This window comes from Dromaius novaehollandiae, chromosome Z, assembly GCF_036370855.1.
Source record: "Dromaius novaehollandiae isolate bDroNov1 chromosome Z, bDroNov1.hap1, whole genome shotgun sequence".
NCBI classification, from domain to species: domain Eukaryota; kingdom Metazoa; phylum Chordata; class Aves; order Casuariiformes; family Dromaiidae; genus Dromaius; species Dromaius novaehollandiae.
In genome coordinates this window covers 35,581,259-35,599,861 of record NC_088132.1, presented here as the reverse complement: position 1 = coordinate 35,599,861, position 18,603 = coordinate 35,581,259, and the positions used below count along the sequence as shown (strand labels likewise).

Here is an 18,603-nt window from a genome sequence, read left to right as displayed (position 1 = left end):
GAAGAAGCAAGCAAGGTTTCTGCTTTTAGTCCTAATCTTTCCATCTACAGCCAGTTCCCAGAGCACATTGTGAAATAAATGTTTTTGCTGAGATCGTTAGAGGAGATTTGCCCTTGTGCCCCCTAACTGTAACTACCCCTTTCCCAGGACTGATGTATGTGACTTAAAACAAGTTATCCTAAGAGCGCACAGAGATGCAGCACCTGCAGTTCCTTTCGCATGGAAGAAACCACTGTTCTTAATCCTTACATCCACCACTAGACCAGCACGGTGATCAAGTGTGACAGAAGTAATAGTACAGGCGACAGTGCTGTACCCTCCACTACCGGACATGTACAAGGAGGTACCAGAACCAGGCTCCTTTCACCGACAGGTCTGTTGGGATGAATGTGTCTTTTAATTCCCCAACACTGTCTGTTAATTCCCCTGCTTGGGATTCTTTCCAGGAAAATCACCCCGAGTGACCCAGTTCAGTCCACAGCATGGTTTTGGGGATAAAGACTGCAGAACAAGCTCCAAATGGGAAAACTTCCAGGTTTTGCGGGATCTTGGAATAAGCGGGCTGAGGCCCTCTGCCTGCAGCCCCCCTCGGTGCACATACACTGCAGCTCCCAGCTCCCAGTGAGAGCGTCCACGTGGGCACGGGAGCCGCTCCTGCAGCAGCCCCTTCCCACTGCACGGCTTCAAGGAGGAGGAGGCCACACGGGCGTGCTGGAAGGGTGCCACCACGCTCTCCAGCCGCAAGCCCCGTCTGACGGCAGGACGAAAGACCCTGTGGTGCGCTACCAAACTTACAGGTTAGACGTCACCATCAGTTCACTGGCATGAGATGGGTGCAATGGATGGACCTGGGCTGCTGGGAAAGATGCACCTTTCCTACCTTGGTATCTTTGGAGATCAGCGCCTATGGGGAGAAACGGTATGCAACCTGCCAGCCCATATGAAACCATGTGAAACTCTGCCTTTTAGGGGCAAAGGAGCTGTTGCATCCAAGGAGGAAGACAGTAGCTACTGGCCACCATGAAACCATGCCCACCTGAGGCAGGTGGGAGAGCTGCGTATGTATTTCTCCTGTTCATAAGAGAGCGTGAGTTGGTCTTGATTTGGTCTTGTTTGTTCGTATGCTAAGGCTGGTGGAGGACTACTTCTATAAAATATGGAAAAAGGAAATAGTTTGAAGGAAGTAAAATACTACACATTAAATAAAATTTACATATAAATCACCAATGTAAACTTGAGTGTTATAATAATTCTTCATAAATGTAAGATCACATATAATAAACATGAAATCTGAAAGGATTTTCACAAGTACAGTTTTCACAACCAAGCCTACAGCACATATTCTTTCCATTCAGGTTTTAATCCAAAACTGAATTAGTCGTATGGCATTTCATGTTTATCTTTCATTAATCTGCTGATCAAGCATGTTCACTTCACAAGTGAAAAATGGGTTTTTGTAATAGCTAGTGCTGCAAACTCATCCTGAGTCTAAAATTCAAGTTACTGCTGGATTTTTAGACCCATATATGTTTCCAGAAGGTATAAAGTTTTGGCTTTCAGTAACATCCATTTAATTTGACTGACCTCAGATTGCAACATGACACTGTACAGGGAGCTTCAGAAACGGTCCTGTGGATGATAGTGAAGGAGCAAAATAGTGCAAAATACTGCAATCCAATTCCTGCTCTGGGAGCTGTTGTTGCTCCATGAGGAAATGATAGTAAGAAGGTAAGTGTGTAGATATGACTGAATATACACGGGGAGCTGATTTGTCATAGAAGAAAGGCCTGCATTTGTGCAAGATTTGGCTGGATCCAGCACCCAGTAAAATCAACAAAAAAGGCTTGAATCAAATTCAGTATGATGGATAATAGATCGGATCTATAATTACTTTTCAAAATCAAACCGTATATTGAAATGCAGATGGCTATAAAAGTCAAACGTTGTAATAATGCAAATACCATGCAACAATACCAGCTTCAGCGCAAATACCCGGGAGTTTTAGTGCATAGGATTGAAAATAAACACAACAAAACTATTCCTTAGTTAATGCACTGTAAATGCAGATGATTACCCAGATGTATCAATGAATAAACATATGCTTATAAAAATGTTACAGGAAGATTAATAGTTATGACTGCTCTGTAAGTGATGTGTATGTGCCTACATAAGAATACTGAATGCACAAGGGGAATTTCAAGCTCCACGTTTTTTAAAAAAACTTGCTCTACAAGAATACTGAAACTTCTTCCATCAAGCAAAACCATTTGTCATCAATTTTTTTAGGCTTTGGAGTCTGTTTTTTTGTTGTTGTTGTTTTGAAAGTAGCATTAATTTCCATTACTCTGTTGGCAACATCTTGAGAGAGTTTGAATTGATCTTAGTGGCTGCTACAACCTAAACTGAAGCCACCCGTAAGACTGCTTTTTGAATTCTCACAGTATATTACTGAGATCCTGTTTAAAAAAAAAAAAGACAAAATAGGCAACTGAAATGGTTTTCTATTTCTGAAGTTCTCTAAAGCTCTCATTAATACCTCAAAATACAAACTAAAAACTGATTAAGTGGCAAACTTGATTTTGGCCTGTCTCGGGGAAAGCACACATTGCTGGTGGTTCAGGGAGTAAGCGGGCCCTTAGCTGGAACGTCGCTAAACTACTTTATCAACACATACAGTAACAGCTACTTGATCCTGGACAGGTGTGCGCATATTTTTTATGTATGTTTGTTTATTTATTTATTTAAATCTTACTATTCCATAAGGCTCTCTTTAGAGCAAAACTTTTAGTGCAGTTAGGTGTCAAGAGATCTATCCTAACTAGCAGATCTAACATATGTGGAAAAATTCATTTCTTCTCCCTGTCACTCCTAAGTCTTGTTTTGGAGGTGACATGCTGTAGGTTTTAGCAGCTAATTCCTAAAGCAGGAAAGAAATCCTACGGTTCTAACAGACTTGCTTGTTCCCGTAGGATATCTGGGGGCGAGTGAAATAAGGCTGGAACAGAACCCAGCTCAGTGAGCTCCTCCTGACAGTGAAATTCAGTCAGATGCTTTCTCTTCCCTGTAGTCTGCTCCTGGGCTACACACGTTTCGGCTGACAAACCCACGCCTTTACAGCATCGCTTCTTGAGGTTATTGGCAGAGGATATGGGACCGGCTGGATAAAAGACTGTGCCCAAAGGCAGCGTTTCACAGCTTACCCTCAGCCTCGCTTGCAGGGCAGCTATCTTGGGTTGCTGCTTTTCACTTACACCCGTTGAGAAGAAATTATGGATGGAGTTATTAGTAAGGCTTGCTTGATTTAGATGCCCTGTTATGTACCAGATACAATCTGTAGACAGAACAAGCATCAGCATCATATTGAGATGCCTCAGTGAGCTGAGGAGTGAAAACAGCCAAGAATCTACCTGAGGCATTTTCCTTTTTTCCTGTCCAGTCTTTGCTTTGAAGCCCTGCTTGCAATTCCTAGCAATCTATAGATGATGGTTTTGGATTTGCACCTGAGGATAAAATGTCTGAAGACCAATGAATTAGTCTTTAGACTGATGAATGAGAGAGAAAATTTAGGAATAACCAGCTCTGCGATGCTGTCGTCTCCCTTCTGATGCTGCAGAAGTACAGCCCGTCCCTTCGATCCTGGACTTTGTGGCTGTGGAAGACAGAACTGCTGGATTCTGTGTGGCCAGAATTACTCTCAGAAAAGTAAAGCAATATTGTTTCAGTTTAAGAGTATTACTAATGATAGTCCTATATGTCTGCACCTCCTTCCTCAAAGGATCTCAGATTGCTTTAGAAAGGTGACTAGAGGCTGTAAAACTATTGAGATAAAATGGGAGTTTGCATTTTCTACTTTGGTTTTTCTCTTAAAAAAAAAAAAAATAAGAGACTCCCCAGAGATTATGATTAGAAGCATGTGGCACAGTGGACAGAAGATAGATTTTTTTTTTCTCCCCTAAATTGCCATGCTAAATTTGTATTACAAAATTTTCTTTCAAATTTTTGAGGTTATTCCAGCCTTGGCCTCTCCTATTCCTTTCCAACATATTCAGTGTGACACTGGTGTAATATTCCTATCAACTGCATTATAAAATGTAATAAGCTAACTAGACATGAATTCCTGATAGCCAACCAAACTTGTTATTATAGCAAGTATTTATTGTAACTAGAAAGACATTCTGGCTTCCATTACTTCAGTGAATACAGATACAGGATTATCATTAACCACTAGATGCCACAGTTGCTTGTATAAATGCATTTTAGTGTGTGACTTTAAAAAAAATCTGTTAAAAGACTTTTTTAAGGACAGAACTTCCCAATTGTGTATCAAATCACTGGTATAATACAACACACTGAACCAAAAACTTAAGTGCAGCCGCAGCCTTTCTGTGTTTCTGCCCCAAACATCCTTATGCTTGATTCCTTTATAAACTATCTGGATGATACACAACACCTTAAAGTCCACTTTCATTGTAAAGCTCCTGATGGTTGTGTCTTGCAAGTCTATCTGCTCCTTTTGTGGCAAAAGTAAGCTGTCAGAGCTGGGAAGTGAGCCCAGCTGATGCTGAGCGGACTCATTTCGTTGTGTGTGCAGAATGAAATCAGTTAGGAAGCGCCATAGGTGACACCTGTGCAACCCCGTCCATGCCAGGGAGTCGTCTGGACGCCGAGGCGAGCACGATTCGGCGATGACGGGGACCCAGAGGTGCAAAGCAGCCCTCGCTGCTGGAGAGGCTGCGTATGACTCACGGGGACCAAGCAAAATTGCGCGTGGGAGAGGAAAGGAGTGCAGGGATAGTATTTTTAAGTGGAAAACTCATATGAAAAGCTGAGCTACTCATAACAGTGATAATGCCGTGGCAAAGCCTTGTCGAAGGACACCCGTACCTGAGGTATGACTCTTGCCGCCTTTCTGAGCCAGGAAACCAGTTCCGGTGCTTAGTTAAGTCCAGCAATCCAAGTTGCCATTTAAGAGCTTTCTACTTTTTTTAAGTGTTCTCTACCAGGATCTGGCACCTCATTGCTCATGAAAAGGCTGGGACAGTATTTATGTGCCTTGGCATGTTGCTAGGTTTATTGGTTTTAGTGGCGAGAGCTGCACGTGAACACGCAGGTGTGCCTGGTACCTAGCGCCTCGCTGCCTGGCGTTCCAAGTGCGCCAGCCGGCCGGCGCGCAGAGAGGGAGCTAGTGCCGGGCTGTTTCAGAAAGGATGCTCAGCCCTGGGAAGCTGGCGGGTAGGTTCCCCGAGCCCGATGCTCGCGCATCTTGGAAACCCGAAGCTCGCCCGCTGCGCAAGGCACAAGGAGAGCACAAAAATTATTTAGCAGGTGACCTCTTCATAGCTAAAGACTATGCAGAGCGGGCTTCCTACCCCCCCCCCCCCGCCCTTTTATATTGGCAAAGTAATTCTTGTCTTTTTGGAGAAAGGCTTGAAACTCTTACAATAAAGGTAAAATAGCTGCACTGATTTTTCTGCCAAGTACGGAAGTGGGAAGGAAGCTCCATTCTTTCATTCTTTTGGCTGAGGATAATTTTAGAGACTATTTCTCAAAAAAAAAAAAAAAAAAAAAAAAAAGTTTGGTTCTCCCTACTCTTCCATTGCTTTTGCCAGCCTCACGCTGTGCCAGGTTCCCTCCTCCTCCTCCTCCTTTTACCTTGGCATATATGTCTTAACATTCATTAAAGAAACATTAAGTGTCAGGCAATCCCATAGACTTTGAGAGCTGCGAAAAGGGGCGATTTCGCTGACAAACGGTTATACACGTGCTACGGGCGCTGCAGCCGCTCGGATCTCTTCCGGCGAGGCGATAATTGGATGCTAAGGGCAATTTACCTTTACCGGCCGTGGAGACGGGCGCCTTGCGCTGTCAAACGGGGGGTGCACGTGAATGCCGGGGAGCAGCGGCAGCCCCGCGGGCGCGGCCAGGGGCCCGGGGACTCAGCCGGCGCCGCGGCGGGAGGGGGAGGCTCTGCCCCAGCACCGCGCAGCCCCGGGCCGCGTCCGCGCCCGCGCAGCCCGACGGGCGCCGCAGGGAGAGGGGTCCCGGGCCGGGCGCCCCGGCGGGGGGTCGAGCCTGGGGGGCGGCTCGTCCCCGCGGGGGCGACACCCCTCGCCCGCCCCTTCCTCAGTTTCCCGCCGCGGCGGGAAGCGGGGCGCCCCGGGCGGGGGGCGGCGGCGCGGGGAGCCGCCGGGCGGCACCTAAAAAAATCGCTTCCTTCCGGAGAGGCGGCGGCGGCGGCCGCTCTCGCCTGCCCGGCGCGGCGGGGCGGGCGGCGGCGCCCTCCGGGGTGAGGCGCTCGGCAGCCGCGGAGCAGCGCGGGGGCCGCGGCCGCCGTGCGGAGGAGGCAGAGCGGTGGGAGGGGCGGGGAGGGACCAGCCGCGGCCGTGACAAGGTGCCAGCGGCGCGGCGCGGAGCGGAGCGGCGGCCGCCAGCGCTGCCTCGCTGCCGCCGCCGGCGAGAAGTTTGTGCGGGCGCGGCGCGGCCCGCGGCGGCGCTCGGAGGGAGGCGGCGGACGCGGAGCGGAGCGGAGCGCAGCGGGACGGGGGTCGTCGGCGGGGCCGGGGCCGGGGCCGGGGCCGGGGCCGCCCCGCCCGCGCCATGGCAGCGCGGTCCCGGCGGCCGTGGCTGAGCGTGGTGCTGGGGCTGGTGCTGGGCTTCACCGCCGCCTCCTGGCTCATCGCCCCCCGGGTGGCCGAGATGAGCGGGAGGAGGCGGCGCGGCTCCAGCCTCTGCGCCTACTACGGCCGCGCGGCGGCGGCCGGGGGCGCCCCGGCGGCGGGCGGGCAGGAGGCGGCGGCGCCGGGCGGCACCAGCGCCCGGAGCGGCCCCTGGGAGCTGCCGGGCGACGAGGGCACCGTGTCCAGCCCGGCGGGCGGCGAGGGCGAGCCGGAGGAGGAGGAGGAGGGCGGCGAGAAGCGCGGCGGGCGGCCCGGCGGCGGCGGCGGCGGCGGCCGCAACGGGAGCGGCGGCTGGGGGGCCGCGGCGGGCTGCGCCGGGCCGCGCAACTTCCTCTACGTGGGGGTGATGACGGCCCAGAAGTACCTGGGCAGCCGGGCCGTGGCGGCGCAGCGGACGTGGGCGCCCTCGGTGCCGGGCCGCGTCGAGTTCTTCTCCAGCCAGGGCTCGGCCGCGCCGCCGGGGCCGCCGCCGCTGCCCGTCGTGGCGCTGCCCGGCGTGGACGACTCGTACCCGCCGCAGAAGAAGTCCTTCATGATGATCAAGTACATGCACGACCACTACCTGGACAAGTACGAGTGGTTCATGAGGGCCGACGACGACGTCTACATCAAAGGTGACCGCGGGCGCGGGCGGCTCCGGCCGCAGGTGCGGGGCGGCGCGGCCCGAGGGGGCGGTCCGGGTCCGCCGGCGGCTCCGGGTGGCTCCCGAGGCGCCGGTGTTGCGCGCCTCCCTCCCTCCCTTGCACACTCATAAAAGTTCTCAGCGGGTTCGCAGAGGCTTTAGCCGGGCGGACGCAGCCTCCCGGCGCTGCTCGCGGAGCGGGGCGGCTCTGGAAGCCGGTCGCCGCGTTTGCGGGCGGGGTTGGCAGCGGCGCTGTGGCCGCCGGCCTGGGGCGCGGGTCGCTGCCGGGGGGAGGCTGCGCTCTGGGAGCAGGAGAAAAACCGCTGTTATTCGTGCCGGGTGCTGGGCTTAGCAAGAAAAAACCTAAAAGCCAAAGAAACCTCCAAAGGTGGTGCTGTAAGCCTGAGCCGAGGGCGTGAGCGTAGTGCGATCTGTCGAAAGTTAACTTGAGGTAGCTGCAGACTTGCCTGTTTGTCGTTTGGTTTGTTTGAATGATTTAATGGACTGCTTGCTTGTCAGCTGTCACTTGTCTATGAAATATATGCATACACACACACACACGTATTTAGTTGCAGACTTAAAAGCAGTCACTCTTTTCTTTGGGTTCGTCTCTGCCTTGAAGTGAACCCTTCTTTAACTGGAGCCCAGTTAAACATATCCACCAATTTTAAACTTCAAAAAATACTAAAAATGTACAAACAGTAAATCGCAATTTCTTGCATCAGGTAGGTAAGGTGTTGGAAGCTGGAGTGCATAGACTGTGTAGCATTGGAGGTGCTTTTGAAGGTGCCTGAGTTTTACCAGGTTCCTAGAGGAGCAGGCAGAAAATTATTCTGTGTCAAAAAGGTTTATATGAGTTAATATAGCTTTGTTCCAGTCTTTTCAAAAATTAATCCTAATAAAATACCTGACATTTCCCCCCCCCCCACCCTGGAACTATATTGGCAACCTGTCCTGCTTTAGAGAGTGTTTTTAAACTAGCAAAGGAGTGTTTTCCATCAGCACAGGTTGGACAGAGCAAGGTTTACTTGAAAAATCATGTTTTGCCCGTGACCGGCTTTTGACTGAATGAAAGTGTCATTGCAGTATTAGCTGGGGGTGTTCTTAAAGAAGAATGTGTGGAAAATGCAAACCTGTCCTCGGGTGTTTTCAGTCAGGTGTCAGATGCTGCGCTGGGAGTCACTTGCTGCGATGCTCTCAAGTGCCTGCTGGATTGAGAGCAAGCTCAGGATGCAGACAAGCAGATGGGTGGCAGACTAGAACGAGAAGTAATCACGTCTTTTATCTTTTTCAGGTGAAAAATTGGAGGAGTTTCTTCGCTCGCTAAACAGCAGCAAACCTCTGTACTTGGGGCAGACCGGTCTGGGGAATATCGAGGAACTTGGCAAACTCGGGCTGGAGCCCGGGGAGAACTTCTGCATGGGAGGGCCGGGCATGATCTTCAGCCGGGAGGTGCTCCGCAGGATGGTGCCGCACATCGGCGAGTGCCTGCGGGAGATGTACACCACCCACGAGGACGTGGAGGTGGGCCGGTGTGTCCGCAGGTTCGGGGGAACCCAGTGCGTTTGGTCCTACGAGGTAAGTCGCCACAGCTGGCGGTGTGGTGCCTGTTTGCAGGCTCCTACGTCTTGCAACGTGCGTAACTCTCTCTGAAGTCTCTGCACCGTGGTTATGTTAGCGCGTGCGTCCGAATGTGAACTACAGACTGCAAGGCATTTGCTGCACGTGGGTTTGTTCCTACTTGTAGCTTTCAGTTTTCATTTGGTGACCATTACTGTAGCTTCTACTTGTAAGAAGCCGTGTTTTAAGTACAGCTGTGCTAGAAGTTGCTAAAGCACTGCCTTTAGGGTTTCTCTATGTAATCCTTGACATGATGCTGCTGTATTAAGTGTGCATTTTTAAGACTGGAATGTTTAAAACTCATTTTGTATAATCGTGCAGTGCATCTTTTTGTTCTGCAACATGCGTTCTTAAAATACATAGTGGTATTTGAAGAAAAATTGCCTGTAATTTTTTTTAATTATTCCAGTGCCTTTCAGTAGAGTTCATTATATTCAAAAGTGAAAGCAGACTATTTTTTTTCTTGTACAGAAAGGAAATTTATTACACTGCTTGTATCCATGTTATATTTTCAACAGTGTTTCACTTACATTTTTAACACTGTTCTTGTATGCATTGCAGACCTCAGCAGTGTAGCAAATTTTACCCCGCTGAGATTGTTTCAGGAGCAGATGACTTCATTCAGTAGTAGCATTTTTCTAAAGTGATAAGGATGTGTTACAGCACCAGTGAGGTGTGATTGCCATGCTGTGGCCAGCCCCCATGGCTGTTTCACTGGGAAGGCTGTGGGCCGTGGCGAGACGATCTTTGTAGATCAGGATAGACTAAGTGTATGCTGACAGAAAGGCTAAAGGGTGATAGCTAATATGATGAATATGATTTTAGTTATTTTGACTGGCTCTTTATTATTAATATGTGCTTTCCCTTGTGGCACTACCTCATTAAGCAAGAAAAATCATTTAAATGGGCCACTGAAAGAGGTTATGTGCCATTAAAGACAAAAAGACAAGAAAAATAATTGGTTTTGTGCGTTAGTGTTTTTCTGAAAGGCTTGGGAAAAGGTGGCTGTTTTTTAAAATGGGTTTGGTAGGCTACAGTGGATGTAAACAGATGAATGAAAGTAAATGTTGGGTAAGTAGATTAATTAGCGATGGGAATCACATTCTCCACAATAGAAATGTGGGGCTTTTTTAGAGATAGCTTCAATAAATATTGCACGTTACAATGTTTTTTAAAAAAATATACTAGTTATGCTGGTAGAAGGGGGAAGGTATTTATCATGCGGGTGGATGTCAGTGTTTGACTAGTGCTGCTTAATCAGTATTTTAAACAGTGTGCTAATTTCGTAACTTGATCTTGTATTCCGATATGTTTAGGCGCTGTCTGAATGTGTTAGCTTTAAAATCCTTAGTGGTATTTGATGTCTGCTGGTGTGTACCAGGTAGCAGAATTATGATTCTGCCTTAACTTCCAAGTAGTATTTTGGAAGCTCTTTCTTTGTTTTCTGATTTTTCTCTTACTGGGGAGAGATCTAGGGAAGGGAAGAAAACTGATAGTAGATGAAGATTATCCCCATGGTTATAACTGATATTGAATGTCAGGAAACTTTGACTCCAGACACAGAGGGCAAGTGGTATAGAGCAAAAAATACATTTATTTTCTTCTGTTTTGGAGTTACACGACTGCCCAGAGGCTTTTTCATGGCAGGATTGGGATCTGAGAATGTAAAGTTTTGTGCGATGGGGCCGCATGTTTTTATAGGATCGAGAATGAAGGCGATACCGGTCTTGACTGTCAGTCGTTCCTGAAGGCCCTACGACTATATAATAAAGAATTTTAAAGAAGTGTGTGTTGAGGCATTGCAGCATCAGGTGTTTATCAGGGAGCAGTATGTGTCTGAGAAATATCTTTAATGTTGTTGCCTGTACAGCGTATTCTTTAAAATACACAAATGATGAAGACAAAGCTATTCTTAGGATAGTATTTAAATATTAAATCTCTGTGGAAGGGAGGATGTGAAAAAGTGTATCTTACTGTGAGAAACCAAAATCCAATCGTTTTCAGACAGGAGAACCTTGTTTTTCCCCTCTGCCTCCATTTAGAGATGCTGTAAAGTGGACCACAGCTTCTGCAGACAAATTGATTTTCTCTGTTTTTTGGTTTACTTAAGATTGTTGTTTTCAGATATCTACTTTTCTGTATTAAAAACTTCAAATATCTGAGTCACTTTAGGCATACACTTTGCAAGAGTCCATTGGGTCAAATTTCATGTTTGCTGTGATGCAGAGTTGGGAGCTTAATATTCTGATTTCAGCAGAGCTTTGGCTACTCTGATAAACCAAAGGATCTTAGGTTGCATTTGTGCTTTAGCATCATTTCATCTCTTTATTTAGTAGGTTGTTCTGAAGCAATCTGTGATACTCCACCTGAACTGATTGCAGTATTGCAGGTTGTTAAATTAGACTGTCCCAGGTGTGACTTTTTTCCTAGGGCATTGAAACTCTTACTGTGTGCTTTCTCATGGCTGCTTTAGGCTAGCAGCGGGATTTGTGTATGAAAAGGGGATTCGCCCGCCCCCCCCCATTACATGTGTACAAATCCCAAGATTGAGGCTAGTACTTTCTGCAAAAGCAGTTTAAAGTTTGTCCTGAGCTGCTCTTACTGTGTTGGGCTGTAGGTCTTTATGAACTTCACTGCTTTTGAGAACATGCCCAGTTTGTATTTAGTGTATGTTTTGTAAGGCAAATGTAAACTGGATGCAATTCCATTAAAATTAATAGATGTAGGAAAGCTGTAAAAGAATTGAATCAGTGTTGGATCATTTTATTATTTTTTTTCCAAGAATTGGAACTTAAAATCTTTTTTGGGGAGTGGAGGTGGAAGAAACTGAAGTGCTCATGAGGAAAAACTGAAATGCTGGAGTTTTGCTGGGCGGCTGAAGGTGTGTAGGTAAGACAGGCCGTCTGTCTGGGTTTGTTCCCCTTCTGTTCAGGGCTAGCTAGAAAGCAGTAATTCCATGTTAGGTTATCTACGTGGCATACTGGCAAGGAGCGGATTAGCGCTTTGATTCTTGGCAAGCATGGGAAGCGCTGTGCGAAGCTACTGAGGTCGTCTTGGCGCAGACCTGGAGGCAGGACCAAAGCCTGCGTCTCCCACATACCTCGTGGCTCATCTCGAAGGTGATCAGTCTGTCTGCCTCTCCTTAAAGAGCTCCTCTGCTTTAAATAAAGAATGTCATCAGATTGTTGAGAGAGTGAGTCTAATAGCAGGGTTTTGAGGCTGCTTGTCTGGAAGTAGGAGATAAAACCCTGCCCTTGGGCTGCAATTTAATGGTTTCTCTAAGGCAGCATCGATACGGGCTTTCGCCGAAGGGTGGTTGCTCCTTCCAGTTGCTGTCCTGTTGTGGCACGGTTGGGGCAGCCGTGCGGTGAGCTGGAGCAGGGGAACGAGCCACTTGAAAGCTGAGCCTGACCAAAATTATTTTTTTCACCTGGGTCAGGACTCGCCACAAAGCTTTATTGAGCAGCAGCACCAGGAAAAAAAGGAAAGAGGGTAGCAGTTGGGCAGTCACCCCATCCTCCTCTTTCGTTCCTGACCATCTCGATAGCAGGCTACATTCAAATTGGCTGAAATCAGTATTTGGACTATAGCCTAAATCGAAGGCACTTCCCTACTACTTTAAGAAATACTTGCTAGAAGCTTCTTACTTTGGATGGGTTTTCTTTCTGTTTTCTACACAAAGTCTGTCTTGGTTCTGATATGTTTTTTTTCAGCTAAATTTTAGTTTAAGTGATTACTCTCCAGTTTTGGTGATGCTATAATGACTGAGGTGCAATAAACCTGGCACGTTTGTCTAAAAGAAATCTCTGTTTTTGTTAGGCATTACCAACTTTTGCTTCCCAAGATCAATAATAGAAATTAAAAGAGGCCTTTTGCTTCTGCACTTCCAAAATCCATTTTTCCGTCTAGCACACTCTGCTCTTCTCCTTTAATTTTGAAGCTGAAAAAATGTTTCTCTTTAAATGAATGCAGAGATTAGCTTTGGTGTTAGTGACTCATACCCATTTTATTCTGAAATAAAAATATAGTTAAAAACTGAGATGATGTGTTGTTTTGCTTTGCCATTCAAGAGGGACCTGACTATGGAAGGCTATTTGGATAAAAAGGCTGGTTGCTTTATTTCCCCCCCTCCTTTTTTTCTTTCTTTTTTTCTTCCCCTTAATGCTGTTTCTGGTTTGAAAAGACCATTTTGTAATTTGTAGCGCATGTGCTGGACAAACCAAATAGTTCAGTTCTGCAAAAGGGCAAAATAAAATGCAAGGCATAAATTAGCTGGCTATAGCAATTCTAGCGGGAATCAAGCGTTGTCGGGGTGGAACTACTGAGGATCGGTGAAGCAGAAGAGTATTTTAGGAAACAAAAAATGGTAAATGGAAAGGTAAAAAGATGACTGTTCATCAATGTATTGGGGCATTTATTGTGACGTTGTTTAGAGGGTTTTTTTTCTCTTTTGGGTATCTTTTTCTCCCTTCTGCAGGTGAGGAGCATGCATTAAAACTAACTTCGCACAAAGCACCCCGTGTACTTCTGACCTTTTGGTATTATGTATTGTGATACAGGAAGAGAAGGATCTATGGCTAAGATGTTTTACTTCAAGCATACATACAAGCAATCCACATTAATGGCTGGATGTGTATTTTCCCACTGTTTTGTCCTGGTTTGAAATTCTATGAGAAGTGTAGAAAGAATACAGTCTTATTGCTGTAACATACTTGTTTAAAAATAAAGGTCTTTTTATTGTTGATTTCTGATAGTTTAATTAAAATATCCCATGAAAATATTTATTCAGATCAAGTTACGCGCTCAGAAACGTTCCCCGTACAGTTTATTGGCACGAAGACGATCTCCTAAGGTACTGCAGCTTTTAAAAGCCATCTCTGCTTCTGCTAAAGCCACTTCATCTTCTCCTTTTTATTAGCAGTTATGCTTCCTGATATCCTTTAATTTTTGATTCAAGTCTCTGTCTCTCTTTCTTTGCTGGGTCCCAACCAAACTTCAGGAGCCATTAGCCCAAGCACAAGTGTTAGAGGTGTGTTGGCCTTTGATGAAGATAACGTGATATTTTGCATATGTAGGATAAGGGAGTGATCAATTTTGAAGAAGCAGCACCCGCAGCTAGTTGTTTTTGTTGCAGCCTTTATATAAACACTTTAATAACCATCCCAGCAAGGCCTTTGGTTTTGGGCAGCTTCATTAGGTAGTTGCACAATTGTGTGGCGGTAATTGGCCATTTATGAAAGTAGCTCTGAGGCTGGTCCGAGCATCCTGCACCTGTCCTTAAACCCTGGGAGACCCCTGCTACAGTCGTGGTTATTCATTCCTGCATGCATTCTTATTTTAGGGTCTTTGGTGGCTTGCTCTATTTGAGGTGATATTTCCGTAAAAGTCTAGAGCAGGAGACTAGCTGTTAAAGTGTTTTTTAAAATAGTGTTCAATGGTGTGATTCTGACACAACTATTGTAATAGTCATCTGATTTAAATCTGTCACACCATATTTCTTGACAGTGCCTGTCACATTACACAATGAAAAAGCTTTATTATTATTATTATTTTTAATAGATGTACAGATGAAGAACTTAAGGTCTGGTTTAGGGGCAACAACGTGCTTAGTAATTTAAGTGAATACATGAAACGAAGTATTAGGAAACACTGACGTTTTTATGTTTTTACTTTTTACCCTGAGATTACTTTGTGTATTTAAAATCACAAAGATGACTCTTTTCTGACTTTCCCTTTCAAACTTCACATCCTTTGAGATCAAAAGGCTAGATTCTACTGAAATAGAAAATGCTCTGAAAGGAAGAAGTTGGTAGTTATAAACAATAAGGGTTAAAAAAAAATCAATGTTTCCATAGAAAAGTATTTGAAATAGACACTAATTAAATGCACTTATATACTGTGCTATTTCATTAGGTAGAAAAAATAGGGTACAGTTCTTATTTTAGAAGAACAAGCTTTCAAGATATTCTTCCTGTTCTGCATATCTCTTGGGAATTCACTACCAGTAGACAAATAGGTGTAATGTGTGGCTAGCTTGTTTTAGGTCTTGAGGCTTTATTTATTCAGTGGTTATCATTACCAAACAGCTTTCCACCTATTTTTGGTGCTCATATGAGAAGGGATGTGTGTGTGTGTTTCTGTGTATTTTATATTATGTGTATGTATATACACGTATATACGTGTGTATGTATTATAAAAAGTCGTTGTGTGTGCTGCTGTATTATATGCTCTACGATATTGTTTTATTTAAATATTTAATATGGGATTGATTTTATTACATAACATCATACAGAAAAGTACTAAAGTGTAGCAAGAACTGCTACCCTTTGAGGAGTTTATTCTCTCTGACCAATGCTTTCTAATAGTTTGAGCTCAGGATCAGTCCACAGGTTGGTAACTCTCTGGTATGTGTTTGAAGTTGGACAACAAGTAAATGTGTTGCTTCATTCCACCTGTAATATTTTTGGCTTCCTGGATATTGCACTAAGAAAAGATTCTTGGTCAGCTTTTAAGGTGTGGGTTTTTTTTTATTTTAACGTATATGCTATTGGAAACACAGAACATCTTAAACTAAAGGTATAATTTCGGAGAGTTCTGAAGGAGGATAAGCAGCCTGGTAAGCGACACAGGCTTTTTTTTAATGCTGTTTTATGAATAATTTAATCTTGAAGCAAAGCTGGAAGATGGAGGTTACCTTCTCCTTTATTTCAACTAAATCTTTGGAGAAGCAAACGCATCTTTGTAGTAAGACAGATCTTTCTCCATGTCGGTTTAAGTTCTATCTTTACTAAGCTAGCACTGGGAACATGAGGAAAAAAAAGTCTAAGATAAACCTCTACAGGAATGTGCTAGGTTGAGCAGGCCTGAAATTTTGGTGCACTTGAGACTTGATGGAAGGTTTTAAAGATGCCTTATCTTTCCACAGTTCCTAACCTTTTTTCTTTTCTTTTTTTTTTTTCTCCACCACTTCCCATTTCTTTATTTTTGCTACAATGCAAGAGCAAATTAATGTGTACAGGATGATAGTTTGATCTCCAGGGAAGGTGCTCCCTTTGACTCTTTCTTGCTGGTGCTGGGGAGATGTTTATTCATGGGATGAGTTTGTTCTGGGTGTGGTGTGCGTAAGCAAGCTCTTCCTGGCATGCAGGCGTGCCCCTGGATATGCTAAAGGAATGCACTGTAAGTACACATGGCCTCAACTACTGCACAAGGTGTATGTTGCAAATGTGTGTGTGTGTGTGTGTCTACGTTGTAGATACAACTGCATGCATTTAAAGCAGGTACCTAATAGATACCCAAGCTCCTGGGGCAAAAGTTGGGCTCCTTTAGAGCTTTTAAACTGTGCTTCTGGATATTGCTTGCAGTGTGTCTCCTTTGGAGCTGAAGAATTTAGCTTTTAGCTTCTTCCCCATATCTCTTTGTAGTTTTTTCTATGCCGTTCTGATCTGTATGTGTGTATTTTGGCTTCCAGCTTCAATTTAACTTTGCTTTTTAGCTTTCCATTTTCCTTGCTGCAGACTGTAGCACACCTATTACCATAATCCCTTTTCATCACCGAAGGGGGCTACATTATGGACCAGCTCTTATGCTGCCAGGATTGCATAGCTTCCTGTTCTTGATCATGATAAAACATAGTGGCTTTTTCTGTCACTTTTTATCAGTTCTGGGCAGAATTTTCAAAAGTGCATGAGTCCCAGTTCCAGAAGTCAGGGAATTTAACCAGAACAGATGTAGCCCATGACCAAACGTTTAAGAAAGTTCCTAGCTCAGCAAATGAAGCACTGACAGTTTTATTAAGTGCTATTTATGTTTTAAATTGTTGTTTAGAAAGAAGTTGTTAGGTATAAATCTATCCTGTTAAACAAATAAGTCGTTATTCCACCTACCTGGGATTCTTTTCTTCTTGTACTCTAAATTTTCGAAGATGTTTTCCTCATGTGATAGAGGGATTGAATTCACATACCTGTGGAAAGTGGCCTGTAGTGAAAGAATATGAAATATTGTAAAACAGGGAAAAGTAATTTTCCTTAATGTTTGGTTGCGGTTATTTTGGGATCTATAGTATTTGTATAACCAAGAGAGTCATGTAGCTCTATGTGTATGTTTGTTTTTTTTGTTTTGTTTTTTTTGTGGCATCTTGGTGCTTTGAGGTTTCCTTAGAGTTGCGGAGTGTGTCTGTTCTCACTTTGCAGAAATGGAGACTGGTTTGTATCTTCAAAAAAGAATTCCTTACCAAAACTATGCACTGGGCATTCCTAAAATGCATCCTGGCCATGAGAAGTGGGTATTCACTGCCTTTCCCTTGTGTGTGGGTTTTTTTTTTTTTCCCCTTCCCCCGTTCAAATCTGTTAGCCTTAGTTTTTAATGTACTAGTGCTGGGAATAAACCTTACTTTGGGATCTCCCTTAAATTCCTGTCCCAGCTCTGCTGCTGGCATTTATGCTGGAAGGTGACAGCTGTGTCGTAGGAGACATATCTAAGGGACGTGTGATTATTTTTTTTTTTTTTTTTTTCCCATGGGACAGAGCGCCCTTGATGAGTAAGAGCTAGGCATGTCTCCTCAGTATGCTCACTAGCTACCGCAACCTAGGCTGAGCTTCCTAATGGGAAGACTGCTGAGAACATGGGTGACTTTATTTTAGCCATGCATACTGCTAGAGGTAGGACAAAGAGATGCTGGAAGGAGGTAGGGTGAAGAAATAGACTGTCTTTCCTTCCCTGAGTGGGGCATCTTGTCTTGGAGAAGAGCTGCAGCCAATGGTGGCTCATGATTGGGTCCTTCATCCTCACCAGCTGTTTCTGGAGCCTGTGGTGATGTGCTGTTGATGGGGTGGTGATTAACGACTGTGCTGTCTGGACGCCTTTGGGAGCGTAGGACCCTCACCCAGCTCTGGGCGAGACTCCGATGGCGTGATGTCGGTCTGCATCTGCCAGACAGAGGCTCTGACCACAGGGATCTTCCCATAGTGTTTGCTTACTGATCGCTGTGTTGTGCGAGTGTGTTCAGGGATGTGAAAGCACTGAGGCTCCCCTATTGATCCGAATAGGATTTCCATTACCTGGGCACGCTGCTGAGAGGCTGCTCACACAAGTGCATTACTTCGGAAGGGGAGAAGCTAATTGAGGTCCTTGAAACAACCATGTTAAATATCTACCCAGTCTGTTCTTGAACGTGGATTAGTTATTGGCTTGATTAAGTAAGAGCACTCAAATTTTTCATGTTTCTGAACGTTGGTGGTACCTACTCTAACATCTGGAAATATGTTGCTGTAGTAATGTTTCTGCAAGTAACTCCAGAAGTGCAGGCGCTTCCCTTTAGGACCTCATCTTGGTTTAAAAACTGCTGGTTGGAATATTTACTTTAGTACTGAACTCATAATTTTAGTAAAGTAACCTCATTGTTAATTTTTCCATTGCTAAATATCATTTAGAGACTTACAGTTTCCCTTGGAATTGGCCTTTGAAAAGATGTATTTGGAAGCTCCGTTTTAAATCTCTGGTACAGCTGACTGGAAAACAACCAACTAAAAATTTCACTGCAGCTTTAATATCTTTGCCATCTTCAGTGTAGCTACGCTTTGTATCCTTTGAAACCTGAAGGAAAGTAATAAAATGTGATGCCGTGTGGGGTGGGGGTGGGGAGGGATTCATGCTTTACTTGTTGACATTTATTTATTTATGTTT

The 18,603-nt window shown here is 45.2% G+C and overlaps 1 protein-coding gene across 1 annotated transcript in view; it reads left to right on the top strand.

The window, feature by feature from the left end:
• The first annotated feature begins 6,196 nt into the window (after window positions 1–6,196).
• Window positions 6,197–18,603, top strand: part of LOC112991250 (chondroitin sulfate synthase 3) — a 163,284-nt gene continuing 150,877 nt past the window's right edge. Inside the window, exons 1-2 of the mRNA XM_026113602.2 lie at window positions 6,197–7,291; window positions 8,594–8,877. Of these exons, the coding sequence (XP_025969387.2) occupies window positions 6,598–7,291; window positions 8,594–8,877 (978 nt within the window). The 5' untranslated portion in view covers window positions 6,197–6,597. The remainder of the gene's footprint in view (window positions 7,292–8,593; window positions 8,878–18,603) is intronic.